This window comes from Solanum verrucosum, unplaced genomic scaffold (genome assembly GCF_900185275.1).
Source record: "Solanum verrucosum unplaced genomic scaffold, falcon-dt-bn FXZP01000103.1, whole genome shotgun sequence".
Classification (NCBI taxonomy): domain Eukaryota; kingdom Viridiplantae; phylum Streptophyta; class Magnoliopsida; order Solanales; family Solanaceae; genus Solanum; species Solanum verrucosum.
Window position 1 is genome coordinate 3295330 of NW_026020048.1, and position 22835 is coordinate 3318164.

At 31.9% G+C, this 22835-nt stretch overlaps 3 protein-coding genes across 3 annotated transcripts; 2 read left to right on the forward strand and 1 right to left on the reverse strand.

Annotated features, from left to right (window-relative positions):
• Positions 1-7585: 7585 nt before the first annotated feature.
• LOC125822190 (transcription repressor KAN1-like) lies at positions 7586-9283 on the forward strand. The gene is made up of 6 exons (XM_049501572.1): positions 7586-7775; positions 7905-7981; positions 8081-8114; positions 8507-8699; positions 8882-8966; positions 9101-9283. The coding sequence occupies exons 1-6, from the start codon at positions 7586-7588 to the stop codon at positions 9257-9259; spliced, it is 738 nt and encodes a 245-aa protein (XP_049357529.1). The 3' UTR covers positions 9260-9283.
• Positions 9284-10165: 882 nt separating this feature from the next.
• Positions 10166-17830, forward strand: LOC125821817 (glycine-rich cell wall structural protein 1-like). The gene is made up of 2 exons (XM_049501181.1): positions 10166-10574; positions 17091-17830. The coding sequence occupies exons 1-2, from the start codon at positions 10166-10168 to the stop codon at positions 17828-17830; spliced, it is 1149 nt and encodes a 382-aa protein (XP_049357138.1).
• Positions 17831-18322: 492 nt separating this feature from the next.
• On the reverse strand, positions 18323-21240 carry LOC125822187 (uncharacterized). The gene is made up of 6 exons (XM_049501569.1): positions 20940-21240; positions 20741-20860; positions 20501-20659; positions 19575-19747; positions 19318-19423; positions 18323-18538 (listed from the first exon to the last, which is right to left on the reverse strand). Exons 1-6 carry the CDS (start codon positions 21180-21182, stop codon positions 18509-18511), a joined length of 831 nt encoding a protein of 276 aa, XP_049357526.1. The 5' UTR covers positions 21183-21240; the 3' UTR covers positions 18323-18508.
• Positions 21241-22835: the final 1595 nt, after the last annotated feature.

Here is a 22835-nt window from a genome sequence, read left to right on the forward strand (position 1 = left end):
TCTAAGGTGTTTCTTAAGAAAATAACACAAAATATGATATGATTAATGACACTAAAATATCCAACAAAAACATAATAATAATGAAATCGTGTAAAACAACTATTGCAAATTAACAAATCATAATGAAAATGATCATAATTTAAAAGTACTGAATCATGCTAAAATAAGTTTAATAAGTATTAGTTACATGACTAAATATTAAAGGAAATTAAAATTAGATTATGTATTTTAATTGTCTAAACCAATGTAAAACTAAAAACCAAATATTCAATATTATTGTTATTTTTAGTGTTGAATTGATTTCCTTTTTGCATTAGTATTAATTTGATTTTGATTTAAGCTTTATTACAATTACCAACATATGTGAACTATAATCTTTTTAAACCATTCCGAATTCTAAGTTTCAAACTTGAAATAATATATTAAAAAATAAAAACTATGAAAAAGTATAAGAAATATTTAAAAATTATATCAAAGTAAATATTTTTATGTATAAAATAAAATTTTAAAATTATATATATATGTCGGACTGGTTTGGTTTCGGGTTGTTTTTTTTAGTTAAAACCAAACCAACCCAACTATAGTCAAGTGTTTTTTTTCAATACCAAACCACTAGTCGAGTTTTTTTTTTTTTGGTTTGACTCGATTTACGATTTGGTTTAATTTTTGGTTCGATTTTATACACACTTAAATGAAGATTGTATAACTTCCCAACTTAATTATACTCTATTTTCACATGTACTTATACACTTTTACGTTAAGTTCGTACTAATGTACATACCTATATACGGTTCAAAATTAACTATACACTAAATAAAAATCCTATTTTCACGTCTGGTGTGGCATCCTCTCCTATATCGGAATTTTAATAAATGAACAAGGCCTATTCAATTCCAAAGAGTTTTTATTTTCTGAAATAACTTGAGTGTTCATTATTCATGCTTACGACTTCTTCCAGGGAATATATTTTTGTCCACTTACGTACTATAATTTAGCTACGTTTCCTAATTCCATCCTTCCACTAATACTTACGTAAGATAATTCGAATTTATGCACCTACACAAAAACTACATATACTCCATTTTACTTACTATCTTGGGAGGGAAAGGATAAATAATGACGTGCAAAGTTTGTCATCCTATCATGAATTCCAGAAAAATCACAAATATGATTTGCTGTCTAGTCTACGTCTTACTTAATGTAATAAATGGCGTACACAAAATTTTTAATTTGTCAATACGATGTTTGAGGAATTAATTAGCTAACGAATAAATAAATCATAGTAACAAGTTAGTCTCAAAACAATGTTATTTCAAAATTCTACCTTAAAAGATGTTTTTTTTATGAAACGATGTCATCCATGATTATTTATAATATAATCTTTTCATAAAGTACATTCACCCATGGCCTGACATGATTTGGTATATATAATGAAGTTTGATCGATCTATTAAATTATTTGATAAAGTTATCACAAATGAATCACATGTAACAAACTTTTATTATGTATCTAGGCTAAAGCAATGTGAATAGGATTGTGTACAAAAAAAGAAGTAGTAAATCTACGTACAATATACGGGGGAGAGAGTTATATGTGGAGTACTTTGGAGAATAATTGGGAATTGTTTCCTTGAGGACAAACACATTTTTGCCTATATATATATGTCAGCTTTATCTTTTCTTTATTTGGCCTCACTTCACTATTCATCATTCTTGTTATTACTAAAAGAGTATATATGATACGAAAATTACATCTGCCAACAGCCTCTTGGTTTTGATGACATAAGTTAATACATTCTTTCTAAAAACATAAATAATTAATTCAACTATATGGGTGCATGTGTTTTGGAATATTTGATTGATCAAAATATTTCTAAATAAAAGAGTATCTTAAAATTTAGAAAAAACAAGTAATATAAATAGTATTTTAAGTTAACTTTCAACGAAATGAAAAAGAATTACTACCTAATAGTATTAATAGTATTATATTGTATGAACAATCCATTTAGTTATTTATTATTTTGTTTATTTCAATTTATATAAGCATATTTCATTATTAGTCTATTTTTAAAAATAATAATTAATTTTTTAAATTTTTGGAAACGATTTAATTTAAAATTTCTAGTTTATCATTAATGAAAAATTCTAATTACAACCACATAAATGGTATGACATGATTAGAGTTACAAGTTTATAAAATCTTATTATAACATGTTTCAGGCTATAAATTTTAAACCTTAATTTTCATCTCTTTTTTTTTAGATCGCGAGACCAATCAAATTAAATAGGTTCACATAATTAGCTAAAACGAAGAAAGTATATATATTTTTTCAATGCAGACTGTGGAGTACTATTATATTAATTAAGTGAGACATTTTAAGAAAAAAAAGGATAATTTCAATAAATACTTTTATAATTAAACCTACTCCTTGAATATTTTTTTTAAGAGGTGCCCCTTATGAATTTTTGGTACATATATATATGAGAGGGCACAAGAATGTTTTGATACTGACTATGTTGTAAAAAGTAAGACTTATCATCAATCAACCCTTTGGCCTTTTCAGCAGAATAATTTTGTGTTTCCTTTTTCACAAATTTTCATTCAATAATGAATTCTAGGTTGAACATATCATAAAATTCCCTGAAATTATTCTGGCTTTGTAATCAAAATTCAAAAGACTTATTAAATTAAACTCTTCAAGATGAACTCAATTTTTTGTAGGAAAAAGCCTCAATGCACAAGTAGACAAAACATGACAACAGACTCACTAATATTATTTCTTCTCTTTTTTGTTGTATAGCATAGACCTAGCTAGCTAATTCCTTTAATTCCCCCTTCCATTTTACCAACCTCTCATCTTTTTTAACATGATGATGGGCTAGTCAATATTTACACAGAAAATTTATAATGAATTCGATTTTACGCTAAAATCATATTTGTTATTCTGATATTAGCTATTCAAGTCAAATTATAGAATTAAAAATCGATTGCTATTTTCTTGCCTTGAGGCATCGCATTGTTGAATCTGCCTCTAATATTTAATATGTAATTAATTTACTGGACAAGATAAAAATTTGTGTGTACAATGTTGAACACACAAGGGTTGTGTGCTTCACCCTTAACCAGAGGTCTCGGGTTCGAGAAAATCTTGTTGGGAGCGCCACCCCCGAATGGGCCCTACAGAGCGCGATCCTAATTTAGTCGAAGCTTGAATGTGGGCTTGCTCCAACTCATCATACCGTAGTATATATATGTACTCATTGACTGATTTGAAACTTGATATATATATATTTTTATCCAAGTAAACAGTAGTATGAATTGAGAAGTCTATGATTTTTCAATTATTGAAAGAGAAGTACGTAAATGTGTGCAGTGATGCAATCTAGAAAAGATAGAGGAAATTTCACTTCTTCAAGAATCTTTTTATGTTATATTTGACCTTCGAGTTTTTTCTGACTCCATAATCCGTAGGATAACAAGGGTAGAAATAAATAAATAAATATGCGTATTTATTTTTATTCTAGAATTAGTTGCGTTTGACTATACAGGCAAACCTAACATATATATGTAACAATTTCGATAAGGTTCTTTGACTTCAATTAGTAACTGAAAAGTTTGACACTACCCTTGATCATTGTGCAATCAAACTCCGAAGGACTTTTATATATATATATATATTAATGAGTTTATGGTCTCCGCTTTTAGATGACAAAGGAGGATTTACAAGGTAAGATATGAGCTCACATGAATTTAGTAATTAAGAGTCGAGTTAAATCTGTCAATTTTTTTCCAGTAATTAACAAAATCTTTCGCTTTTTATAAGTTATACTTTCTTTAATTACTTGATAAAATAAATTGGCAACAATATAGTAATAAATTTGTGTACCAACTTAACTAATTAAATTATCATGCTAGCTAGCAGTTCGTCATATAAGGGAGTAGTGTATTATAAGTGTAAATTTTCTGTGAAGAGGTATTAATTGATTCACAGTGGTCATAGCTTTGACTCAAGTATTATAATTGTTAGATTTTTTAAGAGATATGTATGAGAAATGAAAAAGTATTTTCTCGAAAAAATATTAGGAGAAAAATGCAATTTGAATAATATTTTTTCAGATTAAATAGATTGTGACTATTTCGATAAGGGCAATATGACACATTTTCAAAACTATCCTTTATTGGGCTAAATACATATCCAAGTATAATCCATGATCTCCTTACTTAAGGTATAAACTTAAATAGTGCCTTTGTTGAAAGTATTAAGGGCTCGTTTGGTTGGGGAACAAGTTATCTCAATTAGTTATTCAGGATTGTTATCCCATCTTTATTGTGGGATGATAAATAACACTATAATCACAGAATAACTAATTCTAAGCTAAATTATCCCGCGATTTTATCCCAATTTTATTACTTACCTAATGTATTATGCAGGTTTGGTTGTCAATGACACATTTCAAGTGACAATTTTAATTGAGAAGTTACCTTCTTTATAGAATAATTTAAAAAATTACTTGAAACACAAATGCAAATAGATAACCTCGAAAATCTCATCGTTCGATTGAGGATTGAGAAGGATAACAAGACTGCCGAGAGGAAGGCTAGCTAGAGGAAATTCACCAATAATGAGAAATAATCTCATCATTTGTACCATTTGTTATATATCGATGGATTAGATCAATTGACCAAACAACATTAAATTTGTGTCTTTTGACTTCTTAATTACTATGATTTTTAAAGTTTAATACACTAACTTAATTATTTCGATCCTAATAGGGCGGGCTCGATTTATTTAAAGCTCAGTTGCTTTGTTTGGCAATGTAAAATGTTTGGTTGAGGTCGGCACAAACTCAACTCAACTCAATTCAATTGAACTTGACTCTGATAAGGTAAGAATATGTATGACACATGCAGATATTATTCACGGATCGGATTTTCAAGTTAACTTTAGCCAAATTAGTTTCTTACCTGAAATTATGAGTAAGTTGGCTTTCCTCATTCTTTCAAAATCTAGTACTGCCTTCACACTTTTTCATCCGTCCATAATGTAGAACTAGAAATTCTCCATATTATTCATGCTTACTCATATTCTCCTCAGCTACATCCTTTCACAGAATATTCTAAAATTACTCTCTTCCCCTCTCGTTTTCGCTACGTGTCGAATTTTGGCTACATATATACACCCCACTAATAATTAGTATCATACGAAAATTTGAATAATAATGACGTGTCATCTTTCTTAAATATCATGAACATATATACTTTGATATATTGAGATTGATCTAATTTATATTTAAAAAGGTTATCGCGAATGAGCCACATGTAAACAAACTTTTAAACGTGTGTCAAAATTTCATTGGCTCCGTCTAGTCAGGATTAACGTTCCGAGCCTGAAAAAAAAAGGAGTAGAGGAACTTTAGGGATGAGAAGGAGTTATGGTTTCCAGGAAGAGGAAAATGGAGAATTTGGTATGTTTGTTTCCTAGAAGACATACATTTGCTTATGTCACCCTCATCTTTTCCTTCTTTGACCTCACCTCCTATAAGATAATTTAGTCATGTTAGCTTTGCCAATTGCCCAATAAACAAGGTTACTATTGTAATTTACTCTTAGTACTATTCTGATCTGATCTTCTTCTTATACTCCCTCTATCCCTAATTACTTGTCCACTTTTCAATTTACATACCTATTAAAAAAACGATGATTGACTTAGTGAGTTTATCATTTTATACCTATTAATTATGAAGTGAATGAATTAAAAATTTAAAATTTTCAAGAAGTTCTATTTTTTTCAAAGTAATTATTTGAAGGTATAATAGGTAAACTTTTTTCTTGATTTATCAAAATGGACAAGCAATTAGGAACAACTAAAAAAGAAAAAGTAAACAAGTAATTAGGAACAGAAGGAGTATTACTTGTTTATATTTATTAAAAATATTTGCCTTCATTTATTTTTTTCAATTTACAAATCAAAATAAAATTAATCAAATTTCTCATTTTATACTTAAAATTATTCTTTTTGAAACCGTAAATATCGTCTAGTTCTAAGATTTTTTTTTTCTTTTCATGTGCACAGTTAATCAAAAGAGTGGATTATTTGTCTAGATAAAGGCTCTAAAAGGAATGCAATGGTAAATTAGTAAAAAAATATTTTTTTAATTTATAATTTCTTAAGGGATAAAAAACAAAATGGAGAAGTAATATGGAATGGAGACTTTTTTATTATTATTATTTGTGCCCCAGAGGTTCAAACCCTCATCAATGAGGATAGCTAAACCTAAGCAAGTTCAATTTTATTTCTACCGCTTGACCAAAAAATTATTTTATTACATATTTGAGATTTTAACACCATGTAGTCCGCTCAGTTCACTGTTCTCTTTTTTGAGTTTATATACATAGATTATAAATGGTTATATACATAAATTATACATTTAACAAGCTATTTTAGTTTAAGCAATTGAATGAACGGTTATTTAGGTTAATTTTATATTTTTGATAGATTTATCAATATAAATATAGAATCTATGCAAAAAATTATCGAATTTCCAAAAAACCCGAACCTCACACCATAGATCCTCCCTTGAACTCAAGAATCAAGATCATATAAGCTTAACTATATTCCTTCTATTCTATATTAAGTGAATTGTTGAGATTTTTTTCATAGTTTAAATAAGTGAATAATTCAAAGTTTAAAAAAATTATTGGGACCTTTTTCATAATATTTACCCTTCATTTAATAAGGTTCTTAACTGCTTTATATTTTCTAAAAGACTAATTTAGAAATAATCAAAAAGATAATAGTGAAAAAGAGCATTTAATTTATTTACTTCAATATTTTTTGTAAGGAGTATGTCATATCCTAATAATTTACTACTAAATATGGACTTAGAGGGAGTTTATTAATAGTCCCATTTTAAGAAACAATACACTTGAATAATGTTTTAATAAAAACTTTAAGAAACAAAAAAGACTTGTATAACTCATACGGTACACGCTTGTTGTGTTAATTATTTGTAACTGACTTCACCAGATGCCAAAAGAGGTTTTCACACACCAGCTTGTCATTTAGCTAATCTTCACATTGACGATTACATCTATGTTCAAACACAATTAAGGATATCTTTAGACCATTTTTTAAGGTAAAAAAAACTTTAAGGAGGGGGGTGGGGGGTAGATATCTCATGTAAGGGCACACACGAATGTTTCGATACTGACTTCAAACAAAGAATGTCCTGTAAAGTAATCAGAAATTCAGAATCTTTTCTGAGGATTAATTTAAAATCTTTTTTTCCTTATTCATTTTCTTCCTTTTTCTAGAGTCACTATTTTCATCCAATTATGAGTGCAAAGTTGAACAAAATTCAAAATTTTCAGCTTCATAATCAAAATTCATAAGACTTAAAAATCCTATAGTTGTAAAAGCGTGGACACAAGTAGACAAAAGGTGACAACAGTGACTAGCTAGCTAGCTCCCTTATATTTATTACTCCCTTTTTTAGTTTTTTTCTCTATACTTAAACATAGACGACTATAATTCCTCCTTTAATTCTCTCTTCAACATCTAAGCTTAGCTATCTTCCCAACCAAAATGATGAAAGGGCTAGAATTCTCCGAAAATTCTCCTTCTTTATCCATCGAGCTAGGAAATAGCAATAGTGATCAATCATCAGGGTTAGCTATAAGACCATATGTTAGATCCAGAATGCCAAGACTTCGATGGACACATGATCTTCATCGCAGCTTTGTGCATGCTGTTGAGCGTCTTGGTGGAGTTGATCGTAAGCCTAACTCTCTCTTTTTTATATATATGTAAAGATTTTACATTCTTCTATTAAGAAATAGAAGTGGACCTATATATCATGATGACTTAATAATTTGGTAGCTATTATTTATATACAAATAATTAGGAGCAACACCAAAGATGGTGCTACAAATTATGGATGTTAAGGGCCTTACCATTTCTCACATTAAGAGTCACCTTCAGGTAATAAAAGTTCTATGAAAATTTTAAATTCTCTTTTTTTTTTTTTTTCCCCCACCGTTTCTGTTGCTTTAAGAAAATGTATTTTGATGATATGAACAGATGTACAGAAGCATGAAACATGAACAGATGCAAGGTATCCCTATTTACATAATTTTTTCTATATGTACTAGTTATATATATATATATATATATATATAATTAAAGGAGCGAGTTTAGGTGCATAATTTAAATTCACAATTTTTTTTTCAGCCGCTTGAAACTTGATTTTATTATCTAAGAAGATGATAAAGTAGAAAGTAAATGAGTAGTGAGCGGTGATGCAATCAAGACTTAGAACTTTAGGTTTACTAAAATTGAAAAAGGACTTAGAACTACTTGTACTAGGGCTAGATCTATTGCTAGGGAGACCAAAATTGTGAATTCACCTTTTTTTAATTTTGTCACACATAAGTATGTAACGCCATTGAGTTAATTAATTACGTCTACCACCAACTCATTTGACCTTTTTTTGGTTATTAACTGAAGCAGAAGCTGCAAATGGGAGAAAGAGGAACAGAATTGATGGTTCAGATCAAATGAATTTTCCACAGGGAAACTTTCTTCATAGTTACTATCATTTCAATGGCAAAACCGTGATTGATGGCCATCTTAATTCGACTGTAACAACTAACTATTTGGACAAAATTGCTTCCAGCCCTACTGTTTTTCCTCCTCCATGGTTCGTCTCATTTTTCTTCTCTTCCTTTATCTCCATTTTCCTTTTTTAAAAATATTGTAACTTTTGAGTGTGAACGCTTTTTACACAATCAATGTAATAACCTGAAAAATAAGACAGATAACTCCGGAGCTAGTATTGAATTTCAATGATGATATATGAAATTACATGTTTACCCCTCCCAGGAAACCTATGCCAGAGAAGATGATGGGATTGGAAGGACGATGCTACATGTTTAGGGATTTCTTCAATGGAAGCATTACTATTCGAGTAATAAACGAAATCCTTAATTCGCTTTTTATTAATTAACTTTCTTTAGCTTGACATAGTAAATTGGAAACAATTACGATATACTTATATAATAGAGAATTACGACTAACTAGAATTTTATTTTTGTTTGGCAGGATGGAGATGATGGGAATAAAATAGTACGAACATATGGTACTAGCAATTTGTCAAATAAGAGTGCAACTTCAATGATTGAAGAGGAAGACTCCCATAGCACTATGTCCTTAGAGCTATCTCTCAGTTCAGATATCTCTCTTGACCTCACCCTTGGTTAAAATCCTTTGGTTTCTTCTATTTCCTCAAGGAAAAAAAAAACTCTTTTAGTTAATCCTTATTAAGTATATGCTAATACAAGGAAGTAACCTTCTTGTTTCTGTTTAAACTAACCTAGCTAGCTAGGTTAATTAGAACTTTGTAACTTAAAATCAGTTTTATAATCCACCTAAGACTGGCCAAGGTGTAGTGATAGTTCATAATGTGTAAGGGTTTAGTTTCAACTTTATAGAATATTGTTGAAATGTGTGTTAATCGTCTTATCTAAAAGTTTAAAAAGGTTAGTCACTGAGAGTAAGCTAATTTTATGATTTTAATTATATATTTACGACACCTGATCTCCTTCACGTGTGGGCTTGAATATTAATGTTTTTATTCACCAGCCAAGCATGTGAAAATCCTTTTTGATAATTGATATATAGTAATGGTGAGACTTAGACTTAATTAGGGCCTACGGCCATTATGATATATACCATGTTAATTAAAGTGTGTGACTATTTCATCTAGAAATTTAAGTTACTAAATAGAGTATGAAACAGTATGAAGTTGTTAAAGTTAAAAATGATAAGACCTTGTTATAAATTAATTATATTGAACCATATAATTAAGTTGTGTAATTTGATTTGTTTGATGTGTGTTAAGACTTAGGTTGATCATGTAGTCGAGAAGGTGTTAATTAAAGTATGTCTATGGAAAGAGATGTAGTTGGCTTCTTTTTTTTTCCCCCCTCTCTAATACATGATTATGTTACACACAATATGTATGAGCTAGTGATATTTCTACCTTTCAAATTCTTCATTATTGTACCAATTTTTTAAACACCTATATAGCTTGAGCTTGCAAATCCAAAAAGTGTCACACTCAAAACATCATCCAATATCAACAACTCTTTTCTTCTACTAGTCAAAATGGCAACCACGACACTCTTTGTTATTCTTATTATCACCAGTGTTCTTGCTTACCCTATAAACGCGAGGAGCCTAATTGCAATGAAGGCAAAAACAAAAGCATCAGCTGATGAACAGAATGAATATTTCCAGCACCCTTTTTTGCCTTTTTTTGGTGGTTTTGGTGGTGCTAGAGGTGCAATTAGGCCTCCATTTGGTTTAGGAGCCGGCATTGGTGGATTTGGTGGTAGTATTGGAGGTGCTTTTGGAAGTGGTTTTGGTCCTTTCGCCGGAAATGGTGGAACAAGTAGTGCTGGAGCTGGAAGTGGAAGTGGAAGTGGAAGTGGATTTGGTTCTGGTATTAATGAAGGCTTTGGAGATAGTGGTGGCAATAATCCTAATGATAAAATTGAAGGTGAACATGATGCAGGTGACCTAGGTGAGGGAGGTGATGCAACAATTAAAAATGATATGCACCACCATTGAACTTAAACTCACAGATTTTATTATTATTAATAAAAAATCGATAAACTACACCATCTAGTAGTATAAATCCGTTCAAAGAAAGCATATTATATATGTTTAGTTTCTATGAAATAGAACAAATAATAGTAGTGACTTCAAATTGCACCTAGGAGAACTATTTATGCTCTCTTTTTTCTCAATATTTTATGTTATTCGAATGCTATAGCTATAGCAAGAAATTTCATAAGTGAGATATTCTTGATTGTTCGATTAATGAAATTATGTGTTTTAATTTCCTGTTTGTTTGTTGTTGTTTTTTCCTCGTCCGTTTTGAATGGGATTGAGGTAAATAATTTTTTTTTCTAGTTGTAAGATATATATGAACATCTTACACAAGTGTCTCAAATCTCAATAGAAACTTGAGGAAATAGAAAGGAACCATTTCCAAAGGAGCACAACGAAAACATTGACCCTCTAAAGTCTAAATTCCAACATCAAAACCAACTTTAATTTGGTAGATTCATGTTCCAAATGAGCTAACAAATGGGCCTTGCGTTCCCAAATGGGCTGATAACACATTTGAAAATGAGCCACAACACCAATGGATGTAGTGTAGTGAATGAAATTGCTCTTTTCTTAATTAAATACAGGTCTCGAGTTTGAGCTAAAGTATAATTTTTTTTTTGATAGAAAGCGCTTTCTCCAAATGAAGACAATGAAGGTACCAAAAAAACAAAAAGAGACACAATCCCCCCACATGTACTATCGTGGAAATGAGTCATTTTAGATCCTCGATTTTTATAATTTGAATAGAAAAATATGACTTCACAAACATTTTTCTGTATATTTTTAGACTTTTTATCTTAAAAATATTTTTTTTCTTGACAAATAACATAAAATTAAAATTAAATTTGTAAAAGGCTACAAAATCAATTAACCGATTTTGATGAAAGAATTTCTCTCGTGAATCTCCCACATTTCCAAAAATTCAAGGAAAAATAGTGCCTGACTAGTATAATCTCAAGAATTTATTCGCACGTAATTTAGCCGATTTATACAAGTCTGGAACCATTTTTACAAGAATGGTAGTCAAGAAATAAAAAAAATAAAGAGGGTTCTAGTAATTCGAAAAAGAAGTTAAAAACAATAACATTGCTAGAGATTTGACTTTATCAATTCTAATGTAAATATATATTGTCTAATTAAGATACAAAAATTATTAAGCTATAATCACTATTACTTAATTCTTCTTTTAGATTGTACATATGGATAACTATTCCTATAATCTATACATAAGCAGGTCTTATCACGGAGATATTCTTTGATTAAAGTACTAATTCACTACTAATCCACAACAAATTATCAATTTTTTCCCCAAGAAACAATGATTAAGAAAAACAAAATGGTCCATTTGTTTATTATTTGAACGCCGTTCTACAGCCAAACATGTTTGGGCGTATTACGTACCCTTTTGTTATCAATTTAGTTAGCTTCTATACAGTAACAAAAATGATGTAAAAGAAATTCTTTAATACCATCAAAAGTTAACTATATATAATCGTAAAAGTTAACTATATATAATCGTTCATAATAAATGATAGTATTAGTTACAAAAAAAAATAACTCAGATCATCTGCTATAATATGTTATACTATACCAATTGTGGTTAAAGAAATTTAAACTACACTATCGACATCTAAAGATGAAATTCTTTGTTTTTTCATTCGGGTACATATATATGCCATTTATTATAAATTTCCTAATGTATACTATAATTTTGAGCTAATTAAGCACAGATTAATTAAAGACAACTACACCGGACAGCTAGGATTAATGCTTTATTTCTGTTAATTTAAGTTTATACCATGGTACGTAATTAGACACTTGGAATATCAAATGCATATTTGGTTGGGGGAAAACATCTAGAATATCCAACTAGGAAATTTTTAAAAGGCATGGAAGAGGGCACTAGATAAATTTAAAACTTAAAATTGAAGTTGAAGACATATCTATATATATAGTGGGAGTAGTTTGTACAATTGTATTCCATTTAGAAGATTTAAGAAGAAGCTTGAATATTTGGTGCATGGAAAAAGACAAAGTAAAGAATTCTCGAATCTCAAAATTAAATGTGCAAGAAAATGGAATAATATTATGTTTACTTTCCCTACATTGCTTTATCGTATTCTATCTTTATGAGTTCATGACGGAAAAAGAAGATGCACAGCATAAACACTCCATATGGGATGTTTGTTTTTTTATTATTATTCTTTACCAAATCAAATATTCCTATTTTATATTACAAATAAGCAAATTCAAAAGAATTTGGAGGTTCTAAGTTCCAAAAGTAAAATGGAATATATTGATCACTAATCACGTATGAGTAAAAAGTTAAACGAATTTTACCTGACCAACTAATGGATGCATTCTTTCTCCTAACCATGATTCTTAAGATATAAACTTCATTAAACTACTTTCATAGTAATTACTACCTGATATAACTTGACTTGAACACTCAATAGGGAGAAGTATTATTTACTACATATTGTAGCAAGCGATCTATGTAGGGTAAAATTCTGACTTTAGTAGTATGTCGTACTGAATAAATGATGACTCGTGAAGATTGAAGATATAACAAACATAACGCAATAAAGGTGATATCGACTTTGACATATGTGTTTGTCATGCGTCATCATACACGTTCTTAGAGTGTTCGGGTTTGTCAGGGGCAGATCTAGGAAGGCCTAAAGAGTGTTACATGACACGGCTTCATTGGACAATTTTTTTTTAATATATATTTGATCTCTTTTTTAATTAGTACATATAACATAATTATAAGAAAATCGAAAAAAAAATGAAAAACCAAAAGAACCGACTAAACTTAAAATTTAAAAAATCGATTTTATATAGATTTAATAAGCCGACATAATTAAATTAATCATTTTTTAATAAAAAACCAAATCAAGCCGATCTATATACACCACAAACGTCCTCTATTTGTTTTCCGAAAGATGAAGCATGATGGAAGTGGTATACTATTTTCATTTGGGAGGTTGATATACCGTGAGTTTACGGTATTTCTAATACATTTCACTTACAAGTTGTGTGTGTCAAGGGCCTTTTTATATTGGTTTTTATGTGTTTTTATCATGTTTTGCATGAAAGGTGTTCAGGCGCGAAAGTATAGAGATAACTGAAAGAAATGCAGAAACAGGGCATTCACGGAGGTGATCTACGGACCGTAGGTCCATTCACGGTCTGTAGGTGATGACCGTAGATCAGCAAGCATGGTATTGAGGACAAATCAGGGAAATCAGACCAAGTGTGGAACCACGGTGTCCATTGACGGTCCGTAGATTTATCTACGGACCGTACTGTTGATCCGTAGAATGATACTGGAGGGTTCCAGTACCTAATTTTTGAAGATTCTAAGTATGGAGCTACGGAGGGGATTGACGGACCGTAGATCGATCTACGGTCCGTACTGTTAGTCCGTCGTTTGCTTCAGAGAAGCTGATTTTTTGGAAGCAGAAATATTTTATAAGTCCTGGCTGACGGAAGGGACTTACGGACCGTAGATCCATCGACGGTCCGTAAGTCAGTCTCGTGGATTGAAGACGCGTACCTGAACAAACTTTCCTTAATTTGTTTCCCTTTTAATTTAGGATTTGTTTTCTATAAATAAGACATGTAAACCTCGTTTTTGGGGGTTAGACATTATTATTCTATTTTTACTTTGTGACTTTGGAGATTAAGTTGCAACCCTAGCAATTATTGATTTCCTACATTCGTTTTGAAGGTTTTGGCTTTGCAATTCAAGTTGAAATTCCGGGTTTATTATTCTCGTTACGTAAGTTCATGATTTATTCATCTAATATTATGAATTGTGTTCTTGCTAGTATGGGTAACTAAATCCACAACTAGGGTTGTGGGAACCATGAACGATTAACAAAGTATGAATAGTAAATAAGTAATTCTTGAATAGTGTTTTGCATACATTGATAATTCTTTCGTTTAAAAGTCTTTTTAATGAGTGCACGCATTAGAACTCGCCTTGTTGCTACTTGCCGGATCAAGGAGGTAATCAACAAGAAAATAATTATCAACATAGATTTAGTGTGATACTATCTAATAGGCTAGTGTCGATTGGTGCGAAGTAATAACTAAGTCAAACATCGATTATAATGTCTAATATGAGGTAAAGGTAAGGGTTAGTAAATTATACACACGTAGCCTGATCAAGGTGAGGGGTGAAATTCTCTAGATGCCGGATCAAGGATTTAGAGATACCTAACTTATCACTTTGCATGTAACACACTAGGAAAGGATTGCGCTTACTAGGTTTACTGAGTTATGAGCTTGTGGGGAACACGTTTACCCTAGTTAATTTTCTCATCTTAATAACAACCGAAATTGACTTTTGATTATTGATTACTTATTGAATTCTTACAATTTGTTTCACAAATCCCCCCCCCCCCCCCCCTTTTTATTTCTTGTTTCCGGAAGTATTTTGGCTAATTGAATATAATTGTTGGTTAAAGTAAAGTCTAAACCATTTTCCTCGTGGGATCGACCCCAACCTACAAGTTGGGTTCTTTACTTGATAACGATCGCTTATACTTTTTTAGGGAGGTGTAATTTGAGCGTATCAGTATCTGCGATGCCATGTTTGATATATATAATTTAAATCTAAATCTTTTTTTGGTTGTAATTGGATTGATTGAAGTAGAATGTCTAGTTGGATGAAATTAGTCGAAAATGTATCCCCTCATTGACCAAAAGTTAAACTAGAAGTATAAACTTTATATAAAGTGGTCCTTGGGAATTTGGGATCAAAAGCTGGAATATAAGTAAACGAAAAGGAATGTTGACTTTCTGATAATGTTTGGACCATGAGTGACAATATGGGTGCCATTATATATCAGCTCCATTCTTGTTCCTTGCCACAAGTACACTTCAAGTATCCAATGGAATGCCACTATACACCAAATTATTTCTTCCTACTTCTTTCTTTATTCATTTCGTTTTGCCAATTATTTATTTCCAATCATAAATCCTACACTCACATGGGCTGCGCAAACAAACAATATCTCAAAATTAAATAAATAAATAAATAAATTATATCTCAATTCTTAATCAGATATCTCAACTTTAAAATTAAAAAAAATCTTGATAGAAAGCACTTCTTCTTTTAATGGGTCTTACACCAAGAGAGAGAATCTGTATTAATCTAGTCCTAAAATTAGTATCTTACATAAAAAGATAAAAGAAATTCTTCTACTTGCTCTTACTCTATTTCTATGCCAATAGAAATACAATCTTTCTAACTCCATAATATTTATTTGGTAGTATTAATAGAAAATGGTACGTAGAGCTATAAATAAAACAGAATGACACCTGGAAATCATGATCAAAACGAATCCAAAATCTTTGTTAAGAATTACTTAATTTAGTGAAGATATAAGCACCAACTCCACTATTTCATTGTCAATTATCATAATGTACGATATCAACATGTGTAAGCCATAGGTTTAATCGCATGTAGTCCTATTGTCTTTACTATGTTTAAAAATTCCATTAATATCTAATTGGTTCGCAACTTTTTAGAAATAATTGGAATTAGACTGAACCATGATCCTTTGGTTAGAGGAATATCTAGTTCAGACAACTCATATTCCATACTAGTTTTGTATTTGGTAATATGTGTTTACATGAACTCGATAAATTTTATCAAATTTTATATATAATTCTGTTTCAATTTGTTTCTCCTAATTTCTTTGTAGTTCGTTTTAAAAGAATGTCTTCTTCTTTTTTTGCAGCTCTTTGATTCTAATTTTCCACATAATATATTTAAGAACATTAAAAATAAAAAAACATTTAATATATTCTACGTATTTTTAATTTAAGACTGGCAACAAAATTCATATAAAAAAAACAAATTACTTTCTTAGAGTATATTATTAAAAAGCTCACTAAATATTTGACGGTAAAACTAATTATATTATTTAAAATTGCTATAGAAACATGTTACTTCCAATTGTGAATTCGCCTCGGATACTAATAATATTTTGTACCAACTAAATATCGATAATTTTAAGTTCCTGGTAATAATTTAGTAGCCTGTCAATTCATTGTTGACCTTTTTCCTTTTTAAAATTTCAAGACAAGCATCTTTCAACTTACCATAATTTGAGATATGTTCAAATGATTGCATGAATAATATGGCTATAAATAGAGGAGTCATTTGCACAAAGAAGAAACCAAGAAGTGGAAGCTCAAAAGTTGGTCACTAGACTCACTACTCATCAGTACTGAGCTTACACTAATTGTTACTTGAAGAGTCATGGCTATTTCTAGTCGTTCTTTGTGTGTGGCTCTTCTTGTACTATGCATTGTTATGGCGTGTATGGAGGAGGGACACGGGGAGGATGGAGATGATTATTGCAACTATGGTGGATGGCATGTTTTTATAATCGTGTAGGAGGAGGAGGTGGTGGGGGGGATGGAACTAGTGGTTCTGGTCATGGGGAAGGATTTGGAGCTGGAGCTGGAGTTGGTACAGAAGGTGGTGGAGGGTCTGGTGGGGGAGGTGGTACTGGCGTAGATGGAGGGTATGGTCATGGTAGTGGTTTTGGAGCAGGTGTAGGTTTTGGAACTTTTGGTGGACGTAAAGGTGGTGGTGGTTTTGCAGGGGGAGGTGGAGGAGGTGGTGGCGGTGGTGGTGGTGAGGGTGGTTCTGCTGGAGGATCAGGTCATGGTAGCGGCTTTGGAGCTGGAGTTGGTGGGGCGGGTGGAGGTGGTGGAGGAGGAGGAGGAGGTGGTGGTGGTGGTGGAACCAACGGTGGATATGGTCATGGAAGTGGTTTCGGGATGGGTGTAGGTTTTGGTGGAAATGGTGGTGGTGGTGGTGGTGGTGGTGGAGGAGGGGGAGGTGGAGGCAGCAATGGCACGGGTGGAGGTTCTGGCCATGGTAGTGGTTCTGGAGCAGGTGGTGGTGGTGGAGGAGGAGGTAGAAATACGAATGATGAGAATGGTGGTGGTTCTGGTTATGGTGAAGGAGAAGGCAGTGGATATGGTGGCAATTATAGTAATGATAATGGTGGCATTGGAATGGGATTTGGTATTGGTATGGGATTTGGCTTTGGAATGGGAACAGGTACAGTAAGTGGAAATTCTAGTACAATTGATGAAGCTAGCAAGAATGGTGACAAACAGCCCTAAAGTCTCTCACTGCCAACTTTGCTCAAAAGCTAAATTGTCAACCAATCATTTGCCATGCAAATTGTATTTGTTTTTTATTTCCTGCTCTACTATTTTTAAAGACAATAATTCGGATAAGGTCACTGAAAAAGAGATATTCACGAGTGACAATTACAACTGCATTGTACAATGAGCAAAAGTTATATATATATATATATATATTTGTATTCTTTCTTTGCATTTTCATTTCAATTAAAGTTACTTTTACCATTTTTCTTCTTTAGTTTTTCCTATTTTGGTTGTATGATGAACCAAAGTAGTTAGAGAGTACTTGATTTAATTTTTTATGACAGGTGATTTCAAGGAGTTTTGCCCTGTTGAATAGCCTATTGATCAACATCAAAATTCACATATATGGTTTTTGATCTTATATATATGCTCTGTCACTGAAAGTACAGCAATATGTTCAGCAAAAGCTCACGGTGAGCAGTGTTCAAAGCAGCACAGACTAGCTTCACTCAATATATCCTTTTTATATTCTTTGCTCTCTGAAGATTTAGTGGAAGTTTGCATGTCGAACATACATTGATGTAGCAGAATATTAATGTTTAACAGAGAATGGACAAAGGAAAGAAATGTGTACATATCTTGTTGAACTATGTTTCATATTTGTGAAGTCCAAATTCTGGATCTACTGCTTCATCCTCTAGGCCACTGTGGACTCACAACCTAAAAAAGATTTAAGGAGAAAATAAACTCGGTGAATAAGAAAGAACATGTTACCAACAAAAAACCAACAACACCAAGTTTTGTTTTTTTTGGCCTACTGAAAACCATAAATTTTGAAACCAAAAGTTCCTTGTATGTAGTAAAAATTATCTATAGTTTCTTTGTTAACATACCTTTTACGAACATCTTATAGAAGGATATATCCAGGAATAATCACCATCTGTAGATTAGTAGTCCAACAGTTGAGATATCATTTACATCCTCATTAGACTTCCTCTGATGTTGAAGGAATTAGTTTCTTATGCAAATACTAATTGTCATTATTATAACTAGTATTTTTTTTAACAACCGTGGTATCCAGATCAGCTTCCGTGCACTTTGACTAATTCTACATGGTAATTGCTACCTCTCAACAACACAAGTACCGGATAACTCTACCCACCAAGGATGGATGCATAATTATCTTTAAGTTAATAAGTAAAGTAATTATCAAATCATAAAACAAGAGATGATCTTTATAGTGTCCTGGTTTAGTTTTGCTTTGAGGCAAAAACCAGATTTGAACCATGAACACTAGGAGACACAGTTGTGCCATGCTTTAGAGTTTAAACATAGTGGATTTTGAGTTGAGATCTGATTCTATCTACATTTGTTTATGCATGCCTAACCACTGAGCCCTATCAGACCAGAAAATCGAATTATGAACCTGGCATTACATATTTCTGCTAATGTTGTTCTGGAAAGAGTATTAGAAGTAGAAAACTGTCGATTGAACTCACCTCTAGAGTGGTAAAAACTAATCTCATCCGGCTAGCAACAACTGATGGCTCTTCAGCATGACCAGCAACTGCCATCTGCTCTAGTTGGAGAGTTTTCACTGGGAGCCTTCAGGAGCAGACCAGAGAATGTTAATACACAAATCAATACTAAAAAATGAACTTCCAATAAATTCCTCAAAAGAAAAACGTTGATGACAGGTTTTCCTCTTAACGACAAAATATCTAATTGAGGATGGTATGCCCTCCGGCAACCTTACCATGCCATTCCTCTCACAAAGTATGCATTTGCTATGATTGCACAGAAGCCCTTCCACTGGACTATCATTTCATCAGAAACTGGGGATGTGGATGACCATCGAACTATAGTTGGTTGAGGTGTACATAGGATGGTGATGAATATAATGCTCAACCACATAATACACTCATCAACCTGCAACATAACCAGATGTCGTCATTAAATAGCTGTCATCACAGATCTTTAGTTGCCATGGTGATTCTCATGATTATAGCAAAACTTGCAACGGATACATGTAATCAACTGGTTTATAGATCTTATATCCTTTTTAAAATGAGGAAACTCGTACATCTGGAGAAAATTTTTAACACCTATCTAACCATTCTAGCAACAGATCATTATACAGTAGCATGGACAAAATTTAACAATTTATTAGCACCCTAGTTCTTTTGCAGACACCTTTTCTCATCCCAAAATTAAGGAGGAATCCCTGAAAGACACTGCCAATGTTTTCAGAATGAAAGTCGATATCAAGAGTTCCTAAAGAAACTTCTCGACACAACAAATATTGTTTCTAATCAAAATCCTCAACTCCTGATAAACTAGTCTATCTGAAACCAAACAGCAGCAGAACATTTTATTTCAACGTATGCTAGTGTTACACTGTTACTACTTTAAGAAAAGAGGCAGTCTAGCGAGAATCTTTGAGATACTCCACCTTGGTGCCAGTCAGTGGGAAGAAAGTCAATGATTTGGCAACTTAACGGTAAACAAATGGCGAAAAATCTTCATTCAACTTCCTCAGTATTATATAATGGACTATGTACATACTGTATAATCCTAGATACAGAAAGAGTAGCATCCACAGGGTTCCACAAAGCTGCCAATCATATTCAATTATTTTGTATCCATACATATCCCTGATTGTGCAATGCGAAAGTGACTCACCTCCACAGATAAAATCTTGGATTTCAGGCTGGTACTTCCTCCATATGTTTCCATGGCTTCAATTTCAACACCTGATTCCTTTAAAGAAAACAGTTCTTTCCTCAATCCTTCATCAGTACATCCCAAAGCATATGCATTCACACCAGCACTGATGAATTCCTGAAAGATCAGAATCATAACAATGCACAAAGAGAGCAACAAACAGAAGTTACAGAGAAAGGAAGAAACAACTGAGAATACTTTTAAGTTGTCACCTCCTCCGCGCTCAAGAAAATTCTTGTATCGCCTGAACAGACTGATGGCTATATTTCGGGAGGAGCGATACTCATTTTCAGGTGAAGTAGTATCTTGTGACCGGCACTGAAGAAACCATGAAACAAGAGCTACATAAGGATATGTTAAATGTCAAGAGAGATAAAATGTTCGAATAAGCGCTTACCAGCAATCTATATGAAGCGGATTGCTGAGAGAGTTTATAAGTTTTCAGTTGACTTGGCCAAGTCCAAGAAAAAGAACAACTGCTGACTCCTTTAGCAGGAGAACTCACAAGGGTAGCAGAACTAAGATTACTAATCAAGGGATTGACATTTTTACTCTTGCAAGGAATGACTTCATGCAGCACACTAGTATCCAGAAATGACTGACAGCTGCTAATGGCATGTGGATTTTGAAGCCCTAACATTGTTGAACCATGATACACTCACCTTGAAGCAACAACAAAAGATAAAAGAAAAAAATTCAGAATAGTTTAGTGTTGCCAAGGATGCCTATCTAGTTTCTAAGATCTTTAAAAACCACTCTATGTTTCCTTGAGTAAGTGAAACAGGGAAACCAAAACGAATTCAAATGTTATCCCTTTCGTGACTTCAATTTTATCTGTTTCTTCTCGACAATACAACATTAAATGACTTGACTTTCACACCCATATTTCTCCCAAATCAAAACCTTAACACTATTGATTAGTAACTAAAAATGCACAATCTATGCAAATTGACGCTATGAACTAGTTCATTTACATTATGATCATATCTATTACTATCTGCTTTTAGCTTTGATGGATAATCCAACAAGAAGGGTTCTGTCTACTCGTCTACAACTCTACACACAACAACAGAAAGGTACCAGCATGAACTACTACAACAACTACACCTTAAGCTTAAACTAAGTTGGCATCCACTATAAGGATTCTCGCAATTCATTCTAACACTGAAAAATTGTTAGTCCAAGAATGAAGTTGCGGGTTATGCGAAACTTATGAAGTAATAGCAAATTTAAGATATTGATTAATACTACAAACTTAAAAGACCACACCAACAAAGAACTTGAAGGGGAAGATGAGACACAGTTCGCAAACTAGGTTTCCAAAATTAAGATTCAATCAATCCCAACTTTCAAATATATCAGCGATTTCATCCTCACAGGAAGAGATATGTTACGAGGAAGATGAGAATTCAGTTTAACAGCAACTGAAATAGAAAGAAAAATGAAGAAAATTACTTGGATTTTGTGAAGATATAAGCTGTTGGAACCATGAATGGTTCTAAGTTTTCTTCATCTGAATTCCTTTTATTTTCCACCAGAAATTCCAATTGCTTCTTAGTGGCTGGCTGCTGATTATTTTTTTTATGTTGACCTTTCTTTGTCGCTACACCTGATTTTCATTTTGTACCTTTTTGCTAGGTAAATTTAATTTCCAAAAGACTAATTATTAGTTATATATAGACCAATTAATTCTCGATACTAAATTAGAAATACAGACCAATTTGAGAAAGAGTGACTATGACTATTGAGATTGTTTCTGTCCAAAATTTCTGCATGAATTTGTCAGCCTGAAATCATAGATATTTGAGGGGCCACTTTGGCAAAAACCCCACCACCACCACACATTTCCCAAAACCAACGAGCACCTTCTCAAGAGAAACACTAATTTGAAGATGAGTTATACGGCTATTAAATGTTGTGCTTAATTAATATTGTATTTGTTAGTTAATTAGAAGGTAAATTATTCATATATTATATTAATATGGTGTTTGATTTGCGATTTAAAAATTTGTATAGCTAATACATTTATAAGTTATTAAGCAATGTAATTTATGTATGATAAAACACGAAATAATTAATACTATATAAATAACTAAGCCCTACATAACTAAAACTACATGAAAGCAATGCATAAATTTACTCATAATTAATACATTTATAAGTTATTAAGCAATGTAATTTATGTATGATAAAACACGAAATAATTAATACTATATAAATAACTAAGCCCTACATAACTAAAACTACATGAAAGCAATGCATAAATTTACTCATAATTAATATTTGCATTACT